Here is a 12704-nt window from a genome sequence, read left to right on the forward strand (position 1 = left end):
ATCACGCGCGCTAGAAGAAAACGACAGACGTAGAAAGAAAAAAAACCGTCTGTGGACAGACTACATGGAAAAGCCTAAAGCATGGAACTAATGAGGGAATCAGAGCTTCTAGAAGGTTAGATTTTTTTCTTTAGCATTATGTTATGTTATCATATAACCTGTACAACTGTTTCGGTTTAAGTACATGACTATGACTCTTGAGTAGTGTAAACCTTTGCTTAATTGTGATCAACCAAAACTTGGTTTCAAAAATGACAATAAACCTCGGTCTCGTCTTGTTTATTTTCATTTCAAACTGCCGTATGACACGATACAGCGACATCCAGTTGTGAAAACTTGCAGTAACAGAAAGAAATAAAAGCACTTTTCAACCAATGAGCTAGTTAGTAGTAATAACAATAATTAGCAGAGTACTAGATGGTATAGCTTTCATTCAGCATCGTCAAGACTGTAAGAAAAAGTTCGTGATGCGGAATAAACCGCTATTTTCACCCTTCGAAGATTCAATGTGTATTTTTCCACCTACTAAGTTCAGCTTAGCGCTAATGAATAAAAAGAGTCGTGATACACCGAAAATCCCGGGACATATGTATTCAAATGTTTAAAAGCGCATTGTAATGGAGGTGAAAGACAACTGTTTAAAGACGAATTTCGATATTTTACCTTTCCTATAGATAGAAAGTATGCAAAGGAAGGTCTGCGCGATTAGAAAGGTGAACTTAAATTAAGAAGCATTTATACAATACTGTACAGTTTTTTTTTAATTCTTTACTATGCAACATTTACCGGCATATCAGTCTCTTGATGTATTTTCTTAAACAGATCATTCATAACAATGATGACTACTCGCCCAAAAGCTCACAGCTCGCTCCGTCCCCAGAGAATCCTGGTTTACAGGCACACTTGTGTGAGCCTTCTGTGTTCTGGCAAGAAGCATTTCTATGGCAACGGTGAAGGCCTTCAGCGCATTCATCAGTATCTAAAAAAACAAAATTGCATCCCAAAAACAGATTGCCATAAAGGAAATGTAATTACATAATGTTTACAACGTAAACATATCAGTCCGTGAGTAAACTGATGAACGATCTCCAAGGATCTCCACAAAACAAGGCAGCGAAATTAATTTTAGACGAACCAAAATATTCCTCCGCCACCGAAGCTCTTGCGGAACTAGAGTGGAAGCACTTAGATCGCAGACGGCACCTTCACCGATGTGTTTTTATTTTTAGATGCCTTCATAGAATCATCGATTTTAATTTTGATTTAGACAAAATAATGCCATTCACCATTATGATACCCGCCAGCACAAGAATCTGCACCTTTCTGCTCCCAAAACAAACTGGGCAAAGCAAAAAATCACATACCAAGCAGCTCTTGATTTTAACCTTAATCTTAACCTTGATCTTAACTCTACGTTTGAGTAGCATTATTTTGTATAGTCTTGAAATACAGGACACTGAATCTGTTTTACTTAATAAAAAGAAACTTGAACGAAGGTCTTAATTTTATCATATTTTGTTTATATCGTATCTTTTACGTTTGAGTAGCATTGTTTTGTATAGCTTTTACGTTTTTATAATATTTTCCACAGAGCCGTTCTGAAAACCACTTTATGTGAGATCTCCCTTGTATAAATATTATTATTATTATTATTATTATTATTATTATTATTATTATTTTATTGAACAAAATTAAACTGACATGCCATCAACGTATCTCATCAGCCACCTTAGCTGTAGCATCGATTGCTGTACAATCAAATCTCACGGCATCACTCTGAGTTTCGAGCTAAGAAACGAGGCTACTCTGCCCACTCTGCTCAATTGATTTCTAGTCCCCTCAAGAGTTTAGGTTGCCAGTTTTTGTAAAAGCCGAGTGTAGATCATGAAAAAATGTGATCAATTTGGTGAATTTTAAAAGCGGATATCCTGCTTCACCTTTGTCATATTCAGTAAATTTAGATTGCATTAGAAATAAGAATAAATTGCAATATTTATGGAAGAAGCCATATCAGCGGTAGAATTGGAATTTGGAGTGTTGGTTTTTGTGGAGGGAGTAAAACCACACAACCCAGAGAAAAACAAGGCGAGAAACAACAACAAACTCAACCCACATATGACACTGAGCCGGAATCGAACCCACGCCACTATGGTGGGAGGGGGGCACTCTCTCGCCATCCCTGCTCCCCCAATTAATCCCCGTCTGATTGTTGTTGCTGTTGGGTTTTTTTTTTTTTTTTTCCAATAATTATCTAAATGTTAGTATTAAGTGAGAATTAATTACCCTTGCAGCTGTTTCTGCCGTCTCCATGAAATCCTGGTTTGCAGATACATATATAGGAACCTTCAGTATCGTTACAACTGGCATTACTATGGCAACCATGAAGGCCTGTTACACATTCATCGATATCTAGAAAGGAACGAAAAGTAGCTAAATGCTAGGAGAACGGAGGCCGATGAGTAATCTGATCAAATTTCTCCATGATATTTCACCCACAGGGCCGCTTTCAGGAAAAAAAAAGGAGCGCTTAACGTTGCACATTTCTGAATATTTGCGGGGAGTTTACTTGTTTGTTTCGCGCTGTTTTACGTGCGTCAACAGGCGTCAATTTTGGCGGATTTACATTGGCAAATGTAAGCGTGCGCGGAAAAAGTTGAGATACATTCAAATTTTGCAAATAGTGTAAGCCGTGTGCACATCTGTTCCAATCATTTTGGCTCAGCTTGCCATTTGAGGCCCCTTCCTTGCACGCTCGCACTCAAAATTCCGTCTCTTCGGTTATGAATAAAGTAATCAGTGACGTCCAGTTATTCTGCGTGATGAGCACTAAAAGATTTTGGAACATATTGAAGTAAATAAAGTAAGTAAGTAAAACTTTTATTTAAGTGTCTGTGTGTGTCTTATCCCATCAGTCATCACACCACCACCGCTACTCTAAGTGTGCATGGTAATGTATTTCTTACTTGTTTGACGACTCTGAAGAGGAATTATTAAGGAAATAATGCTGGGTCCTTCATATCTCTCGTGCTGTTCTTGTGTGACCCAAGTTGGCTTGTTTGTTTCTGTGTAGCCAGCAAAAGCAAATGATCCTCGCCAGGCTACTAAAATTGGATCCGTGGCGCCCAGTCTCTTGAGAGAGTTCAAAGCTGATGACACAAACTTCGACCCCTCGTCTTGAATGGCTACCAGAACAATCTTACTGCAGATGACAGAAATTCATTGTTTAAGACTGTTTACGTCGTTTAAAGCCGCGCTCATGCAAACTGGTGCCTCTCCACCAAGAATCAAAATAACTATAAATAACACCAATGTATATTTTTATGAGGCATTTTTCTTAAAAAGCAACTATGCCAGAAAATCCAAGGAACAGCAAGATACTAAATAAGTTTGTTGATAATATACTCACTTTCCATTTATTGCGTTAAGATGGTCTCTCAATTTAACACCAGCAGAGGAATCTCCATAGGTATCAAAACTGTTTGACCCTAGCACTGCTCCTATATCACAAAACAATGTTTATTACAGCAGTTAGACCCATCAGGCGACCTTTGTGAAAAAACAGTAACTTTTTTTTTTTTTTTTTGGAAAGAGCGTAACCGAATGGTTCAGTACGCCATTCTTGTAACCCATAGTGAGACCTTCAAGACTTAACATTCACTTTTGTCAGGATCCCATGACCCATAATTCCCTGAGGTCAATGAGCCAGAGAACCTTCAAGGTCTCCATAAATTATGATTATTAATCATTATTTATTAATACTGCCATCATGCGGGATTTGCCCTCGTTAGTCGTGGTCTGCCTCCTACTAGCTAGGAAGTTTATTGATGTTTTCTTCATTGATAATACACCAAGCTGAGTGTATGCAATGTTAGGGATCGTAGATGAAGTTCAAGGACTAGTTTATTTAAAGCAGTGCCCGAGAATAGCGTGAATTTTGATCTCAGCTTTGTAAACAACTCAGAAAATTAAGACGACGTTTCGCCGGTTTTTAATCCTGGCTTAAGCTCAATTTGAATCCTTGTCATTTAATGGTGTTGCTTGCCAAAGCTATGAAAGTTCCCAATATATATTAACTTGCGTCCAGACAGCAGTTGTCCTAGTCATTTTAGACCCAGCCTTCTGTTTGGTGTTGTTTCCTCGCAGCTAAATTAATTAACAATGAAAGGGATAACGGTATCTAGTATGTAACACAAAATTCGAAAACCTTGGGAGAATATTAGTCTCGATTTTGTTCAAGAGAACCTGGTTTAGAACGAGATCGTGAAAACCTGACGCCAATTTTCTAAATTGAATCTATTTCGCTCTTGATAAAAACATGCCAAGGATATCAGCAAAACATGATACCTGTCTCAGCATCCACAATAACAACACTATGGCCCCTTGTGTAAGACGAATAATCATTCCCGTTAACGAATAAATAGGCAGCGCATCTCCCAGAAACCATTCGAGGATCGTTGAAACCTTCGCTTCGAATGAAAATCTTTAGAAAAGAAGCTACAGAAAAGATACAAGTGAGATATTTTAAATTAAATATTTTCTAGAACTTCTTGGGTGGTGTAGAGATCTTTCAGTCTTAAATAAGCACAAGAACAGCTTTGTGAAGACTCTGTAATTCCGAAGCTCAAAGAAATCAACACACTCGACTCGTGGTCGCTGCTGACGCTAGCGCTGGGTAACCAGGCCGCTATTACACAATATCGTTATATCCTCCTCTTTCCTCCTCTTTCTTAAATACAATATGGCACAAGCTCCGAGCAGCAACAAATAAAATGCAGGGTAAAATGAAATAACAATCAAGTGTAAAATAAGGAATGAAAGATGTCCACAAAGGCAAATTTAATTGCCCTGCGCAAAGTCCATCCGAACATAAAGTGAAAATATAACAAACGAATTAAAGATGTCCACAAAGGCTAATTTAACTGACACCTAGAACACTGATTTACATAATCACCATTCAGTAATGAACCTCACCTTTGCTGACACCACTCTTTGCCATACTTATCGAGAGGGTTAAATTCGACTGAATGATCCGATTCAACTTACAAATCTCAACTGAATACGCTTCCTTTTGTTCACCTAACCTTGTACCCGTACTTACTGAGTGCGTTGGTTACTTTAATATAACCTCGATGATATTTTGTTACATATTTGATTACATTATGAGCACACATACATATATACGTACATTATGCATTAAAATCAGGTATAGAGGCCGTGATACCCCATGTTTTAATATATAACTAGTGAAGAACTATTATCGGATTACTTTGTTTTAAACTCTTTGTTTTGAACTCGGATAGACTATAAAAGGCAAAAGTTTAAAACATGTCCGAGCATTTCATTGCCCCGACCGCCGCTACTGTGAGGTAAGCTGGATAGAATTTTTACCTGACTGATGGCTTTGGAGTGGAATCACCAAAGAAATAATGCTAGGTCCTTGGTATCTCTCGTGTTGTTGTTGCGTAACCCATGATGGCTTGTTTGTTTCTGCGTATCCGGCAAAAGCAAACGACCCCCGCAAGGCTACTAAAATTGGATCCTTGGCGCCCAGCCTCCTGAGAGCGCTCAAAGCTGGTGGCACGTGTCTTGACCCTTCGTCTCGAATGGCGACTAGAACTATTTTACTGCAGTGAATCAAAATTCACCCTTTTAGAATGTTTAATTAAATTTATGGATGGTAAGGTGGCCTCACAGTGTAGTGTTCTTGGGCAAGACACTATACTTTCACAGTGTCTTTCTCCACCCATGCCAGGTGAATCAATGGGTACCGACGAATTGAATGCTGGGTGTTCTAACCCTGTGATGGACTGGCATCCTATCTAGAGGGGAGTAAAAATACTCCTAGTTGGGGGGCATGATGGACCACATGGCTCATCTGTAGACTTTACCTGCTGTAAAGGTAATCGTATGCATGCGAGTGCAATTAACGATTTACACTACGGGTAATATTTGAGTGCCAGTGCAATTTGAAAGAATTTTCACATATCACGAGTAGCCGGTGTAAATCCTTAATTGCTCGAGCTTTCATAGCGGAGCTCCGGCGACCCGAAGGTCCGCCAAGCGGAGCCACATACTCATATAGGAAAGAAAAGGAAACCCATGAGTTGATTTTCTCATGGTTATCATGGATAGCGGTATTGCTCGCGGGTGCCTACGCACCATGGCGACGGCGACGACGGAGTCGCGCAACATGGCGCCAATACTCCAAATAATAGGTTGTCAGAGATATACAGCCTTGGTTTAGCGCGTACTTCTTTGATATTGGACATCCATGTTATGATCAATTGACACCTGTCAAAACAAGGTGTCCGCTGACCAGTATCACGTGACCATGTCGCGGGCTCAAGTTTAGAGCTTGTCGAGGTTACGTGGTTTTTTTGAAGTTGACCGCTGACCAAGTGCTGGTTTTCGATTGGATCGCGCGCTCATGTCAGGTTAACTTGTTGAATTCAGGGCAGGATTGTTCCGAAGCGGGTTAACGCTAACCCAGGATTAAAAGTTAACCGAATTATAACTTTTTCTTCTATACGAATGTTTTTTTGCTGCTTTTTTTATGTATATGGTGATTATTAAAACTCAAACAGAAGGCCAAACAATACAAAGAAAACCTCACCGCAAAGTTACAAAACTCAAAGCAAAATTCTACCTTTTCCTGGGTTAGCCTAATCGGGCTCTGAACAACCCGGCCCAGGAGCTATGCTTTCAGGCTGGCCTAAATCTATATATTACCATTACTCATTTATTACATGACTGAAAAAATTCTAAAGCGAGCGCGTTAATTTGCACTGGAGTGCAAATTAAGAATTAACGATAAATTGGACTGCTCTCGGCCAATCACAATGAAGTAATTTTCTCAGTCATATAATAAATACGCTAACAACACCTTTCAAAACGTTAAAGATAGATAGCTTTATTGTTACTGTACTTACCTTCCATTTATGTCGTTAAGGTAATCTCTTAACCTGACACCAGCTGAGGAATCCCCATAGGTGTCAAAAGTGTTTGACCCTAGTACTGCTCCTATATTCAAAAACCAACGAATGTCAGCTACAGCAGTCAATGCAAGTGATTTGTTGTAATCTGAATCTATATATAAATATATGTTAACTAAACGATTTTTGGAGGTTTTGTGCCCAAGTGGCTTTGGGCTCCAGAGGTCTCAGGTTGAATCCCTACACTTTGCAACGAGAAGGATTAACGTACAGTAGTCCGGTACTCCTGCAGCTCTCGTGAGGGGGCGGGGGGGCTACTTTCATATATAAGGTATATGGGTATGTGCTGCTGTGAAGGGTATGGTTTACAGGCAGTTTAGCTGGGATATGGTACAGAAATCACACAGTTTTGGTCTAGAATGGGGTATAATCTACCGGAAAAGTGGCCAGTGTATAAATTATTTAGTGTAAACAGCGTTTTTACCTTTGGTTCTATAATATAAATTGAAACTCGGAAGCGACTTTTTGAGATATTGATTAAGTTAGCATAGTTGAACTATGATAGTGATAAAGTTTCTGCATGGAAAATAGCTAGTCTGGGATATGTTAGGGGTTCTTAGTGACTAGTCTGGAATGGAGTTGCAAAATCAAGCTGATCATGGTCTAGTTTAGATAAATTAATTAGAGGTTTCAGTTTACCAGCGGCACACTCTTACTCAAATATTTACAGCATGGCCCCGGGCTCCAGCATCCTTGGTTACCCTTTGCCACCAATTGGCCACGGTCTGCCTCGTGTCATGAGTGTAATACAAAACATTTGCCAAGACTACTGACAATGCAAATCGTTGTTGTATACCTGTTTTAGCATCCACAATGACAACATTATGACCCCTGTCAAAATTAGACGAATGGTCTTTTCCATTCACGACGATGTAAGCACGGCTCCCAGCCCCAGAGGTCTTTGGAGGATCATTGAAACCTTCGCTTCGAATATAAATATTCAGAGTAGAGGCTACAAAAAAAACACGCATGACATAATTTAACAACCCGTGTTAGTTCCTATTTTTTTTACCATTTTGGCGTTGATCTAGATTTTCCAACTCACGCACCAGGTAGTAATTGGTAGAAAAATCATCGCAGTGAAAGGGGAACACAGTTCGATGGTGATTAGAGTGATTGGTATAAAATTAAAATCACCGAGGCGAAAAGGGAAAGCATATCGGAAAATCACCGAGGAAAAGGTGGATAAACTTTGCTGGTATTTGGTGCAAAGGTTGCTGTGATGAACAGATCCCACGTTTAGATGGTGATTGATAGAAAAATCTTCGTATAAAGAGGCCCTTTTTTCGGTTGTGATTGCTAAAAAGATCATAGCGGTGAAAAATGAACTCCTGGGGTGATTGGTGGAAAACTGCCATTATGGAAAAGGAACATCTTTCTCCGTTGATGGCTAGAAGGAGTCACCTGCTGGTGAAAATAGAATAATATATTTCTCTGGAAATTCACAACAATAGTGTAGTCATTATAGCATAGGTAAAAGGAAATTGCATGGAAAATTAACTCATAATAAAATTTGTTATATTTTGAGAAGACTAACAAGTTTTAGTAAAGTCAGTATCTACAATTCCCTAAACTTTATTAACAAGTCTTTAACATCATCATTCCTCACCAACACAACTGTTTTTTCCGTCACCAAAAAATCCTGGATTGCAGATACAACTGTATGACCCCTGTGTATTGTTGCACACTGCGTCACTATGGCAACCATGAAGTCCTCTTCTGCACTCGTCAATATCTATGTATTAAAATTGAATGTTCTATTAGTATAGTTAATCCCAAAATTTCGAGCGCAATTTGGAATAAATCGGCAATAATACAAAGGGTAACAAAATTGCACGTATGTTATTTGTAGTCTGAATAATTTACAAATGCTCATTTAGTCCAATTACCTGACGAGCGTTAAAAACACGCTTGAATAAATACTCTTTACAGCCTATGGCATTACATTAACTTGTTACACGGGCAGCGGGCAGTGCCCCATGTCTTCCAATTTTCTTAGAAAATATTATCGCAAGACTTCCGAAAATTTTCCGGTGATCTTATATTCGGAAGGGTTCGGATATTTTCTATTTTTCTTCGGTTATCTTCGGAATACTTCTGGTCAAATTCGACGGTCTTCTAAATATCTCAGAACAACGTCGGCACTTTACGCCTTTCTTTGTACAAAGTAGATAATCTTCTTTGTAATTGGCACTCGCATAACAAATTTGAACTTGTAGTACACTCACGTACTCCTGATACGGAAAAGTAGTCCTTTTTAGCCAATCGTAATTCAGTGATTTTATTAAGTGTATTAGTAATATATCTCTTAGGGATCTAAAATAGGGGGGAAAGGAACGGTGGCAATTTTCTAGAATCAATAGTATTTTTAAAAAAATAACATTTAATGCGTAGATACGTACTCCGTAGACTGTTTTTTTATTTTTTTTATTTTTTTATTTTTTTATTTTTCGGTAACTGTAGAGTAAGTTTAATTGTAATTTTTGTAATTGTTCGAGCAAATAAAAAAAAAGAAAAAAAACATTTAATTAATGGCGTTTTCAACGGCTAGATTTTTGGTCACCTTCGCAGCTATTATTGCCATCCCCATGAAATCCTGGTTTGTAGGTGCATTTCTGTGATCTTTTTGTATTGTTACAAGTTGCATTGCTATCGCAACCATAGAGGCCTTCTCCGCATTCTTCGATATCTAGGGAACAAAAAACATTAGCTAATCTCCCAGTCGCTTCGTGTTACGTAACTTCTCGGGAAATTAAACTTGGAAATGCTAAGGTGGCTTTTAAATCCACTCCTTCGATTCGCATGCAGCTGGATTTTAACATGATGATCACAATTTAGTGACAAAAATTGGAACGACTGACTAGCTGAAATCGAGGATTATACTGTTACTATGGTAACTTGTAATGTCGAAAATATAACTTCGCCAATCATTTGGAATTATTTTTAGTGTCAATTCGATTAAATTAAATAGAAATGCAGAAGTATGCTCTCTACTGTTGCGAGCCTATCTGCTTTCAACTTGGGCTAGGGACAGATGGTGAAAAAAGTGAAGGAAGTGCTAGAGGCCGTCAGAAAGTAATTGCGGACAAAGGCAAAAGGAGGTAAACCTAGTTCAACTCAAATGTTTTTTTTAATTCTATTCCTGTTTAAAATATACTCACGTGTTTTAGAGTTGTTCTTAGTAAATCCTGGCACACATACACATTGACATGTCTCATGTTCAAAGTCTGAGAAGCAGCGAGCGTTCGCCGGACACTGAGCTGTTACACACGGATTCTGTTGTTGTTATGAAAAAGAGTTCTGTTGTCAATATCAGTAGATACTTGTATTTTGATAAAAATGTTGGTCAATTTTTGGTTCAGTTGATTAGTTCAAAACTCCACCGACTTTCTATACCTGGGTTTCACCATAACAGCATAAATCCACAAAAAATATTTTTTGTTCAAAATAGACCAATTTTTGGTTAAGATAATTGAAAGCTTCATACCAGGGTTCCAACATAGAGATGTCCTTGTTTTGTTACCCAATCCTGTGGATCTCTGATAGCATCAGAGTTACTCAGCTCACACACGTGACCACCGCCCTCCTTTGGACCAAAGTTGTATGACTCACAGGTGATCTCAATGAAACATCGTAACTTACAAACTTCCTCTGATGTCACTGTCGGGCTACTTATCACGTGATTTACAAGTGCCTTGTTTGGAACTGGCTTCACAAATGTCTTTCTTATGCATGGGACATCTGTTACAAAAAAAAACCACAGCATTGCAGTATTTGTTTATTTCAAGGCAACGTACCACAAACTCTAAATCTTGCACACCGGCACCCCAAGGCTAAATTTGATTGGCTTCGCAGAGGTTCAATAGATCAGCTCGTTTCTAGGCTAAATCAAGTGGTATACACGCCCTCAGTTTCATATTTACGATGATACTTGGCTTGGGCTTAAATAGATGGTGGACTTCTTGCCGATGGGAACGTCGACCTCGGAGCTGGAAGCGTTTCAGGAGTAAAAATGTTAGAAGATTGACCTTTGTAAAAATATTCCCTGGGGAATTTCCCTTTGGGAAGAGTGTGATTCCGTTAAAGTTTCCCCGAATAAACCGGGCCGTGAGGCCGTGAAAGCGGAAAGGCTCGGACTGGTGCAAACGATACAAAAAGGCGGTAAGTGGAACAGGAATTTCCATTCCAATTGCTCGATAGGTATATGGCTTTACCTTTTCAGAAGATCCTTTCCTCCATCAATCCTCGGAAATCCAGTGGCCTGAACCGAAAAGTCGTTTTCAGACGGTATTCCGACGGGATTTTCCGAAAATTAGTTGTCAAATAAAAAGTATCCCGTACGTTATCTCATCTTATGTAAAAGACCTAATTTTTGAAGTAGCCCGGATGGTGAGGGACAATGACAGAATAGACCTGGCAGTTTTTCTACCACAAGCACTCCAAAGATATATTTCTACCTCTAAATTATTTTTGAGTCAATTCACTGAACGGCTCGAAGTTGCCTTAGCTTTGCAAAACTTTTTGTGACTTACTTTGCCTATTGGAAGAGAGACGCAAATTCAAGTAATTCAGATTGTTAAAACAACGAGGGAGCTTGCCCGTATTTAGCCGTCACTGCCGAATATGGAAGCCACAATGTATCCAAAAAATTGATTTTATTGTAATTAAATTAACTAAATCCGGCAAAGTGTGTCTAAACAGCTATGGATTTGTTCCACAAAATTTGTGGAAAGTCTCAATCTTTGGCTATAAAATCCGTAGATAAGTAAACAATGATATGAGACAAACAACACAAGTCGCACAGTACATTTGGAAAAGAGAGTTTTCAACGTACCTCCTAAAACATGGACTTTAAGGTAATTCCCGAGAAACGCGGCCAGAATAAAACCAAAGTACTGAAGACCAGTCATAGGTCTTTTAGATGCATGGAGATGAGAAATGTTACTTTTAAAAGGTGATTCTCTTAACTCTTTCAAAATCATTAACTATTTATGCAGCAGAAGTTATATACTCCTTGCCAATAAGTATTGATATCATAGGTTGTCATGGTGACGCGCTTTCTTTCAAGGTGCAAAAATTATAATTACTTAAGCTGTGAAGTACAAACTACGAGACAGGACGAGATATGGCTGTATGTTTTTTGGTAACTTCCGTCTGTCAATCTGCTTATGACAAGTCTCATAACAACCTCCAATATCATTTTTTTAATTGATTTTTAATATGACTTGGGCATCCTTACCTTTTGTTATGTCTAAAGTCATGCAATATTATGCCATATTGAGGCAGATTTCAACAGAATCGAACCGAAGGCAAAAGATAATTTTCAATAGGACTTGCTGATGGGTCAGCTTATTAAAGTTATTTTAGGGATAAGAACTATTTCTTTGGAATAGAAATCCATGTAAAGATTATTTTGCCTTTAATATGCTAATTTTGAATTTTTTTGTTTTACCTTCAGGAATTATTGATGAATATGACTACTTTATTACAAATGAGCTCAGGATAGTTTGCAACCAGTGTCTCATCTATACGGGAATATATTTCAATTCAATGCAAAACATATATTATATCTTAGTAATTTTGAGAAACTTAGAAACACTAAAATAATAAGCCTTCGAAAACTCCTTTGTTTTTTGTTTTTATTTACTGTAGTTTTGCGTTGCGATTTGTCCTCTTTTATTTGGTTTTTATTTATTTATTTATTTTTTTCTA

At 38.3% G+C, this 12704-nt stretch overlaps 2 protein-coding genes across 3 annotated transcripts; both read right to left on the reverse strand.

The window, feature by feature from the left end:
• Window positions 1-263: 263 nt before the first annotated feature.
• On the reverse strand, window positions 264-10876 carry LOC149108887 (uncharacterized). 2 transcript variants are annotated; one of them, XM_089294551.1, is made up of 6 exons: window positions 10480-10876; window positions 10154-10268; window positions 9556-9702; window positions 8602-8727; window positions 2284-2409; window positions 264-979 (listed from the first exon to the last, which is right to left on the reverse strand). In XM_089294551.1, the coding sequence occupies exons 1-6, from the start codon at window positions 10756-10758 to the stop codon at window positions 843-845; spliced, it is 930 nt and encodes a 309-aa protein (XP_089150677.1). In that variant the 5' UTR covers window positions 10759-10876; the 3' UTR covers window positions 264-842. The 2 variants fall into 2 exon arrangements, 1 of the variants encoding a protein (XP_089150677.1); XR_016208720.1 differs by lacking the exons at window positions 264-979; window positions 8602-8727; window positions 9556-9702; window positions 10154-10268; window positions 10480-10876 and adding an exon at window positions 2964-3340 and having other exon boundaries at window positions 2248-2409.
• LOC149108888 (protein O-linked-mannose beta-1,2-N-acetylglucosaminyltransferase 1-like) lies at window positions 5212-7963 on the reverse strand. The gene is made up of 3 exons (XM_089293701.1): window positions 7789-7963; window positions 6930-7020; window positions 5212-5624 (listed from the first exon to the last, which is right to left on the reverse strand). Exons 1-3 carry the CDS (start codon window positions 7961-7963, stop codon window positions 5357-5359), a joined length of 534 nt encoding a protein of 177 aa, XP_089149827.1. The 3' UTR covers window positions 5212-5356.
• Window positions 10877-12704: the final 1828 nt, after the last annotated feature.

The sequence above is a fragment of the Orbicella faveolata genome, unplaced genomic scaffold (assembly GCF_042242905.1).
Source record: "Orbicella faveolata isolate gen_17 unplaced genomic scaffold, um_ofav_v1 contig_25, whole genome shotgun sequence".
Taxonomy (NCBI): Eukaryota; Metazoa; Cnidaria; class Anthozoa; order Scleractinia; family Merulinidae; genus Orbicella; species Orbicella faveolata.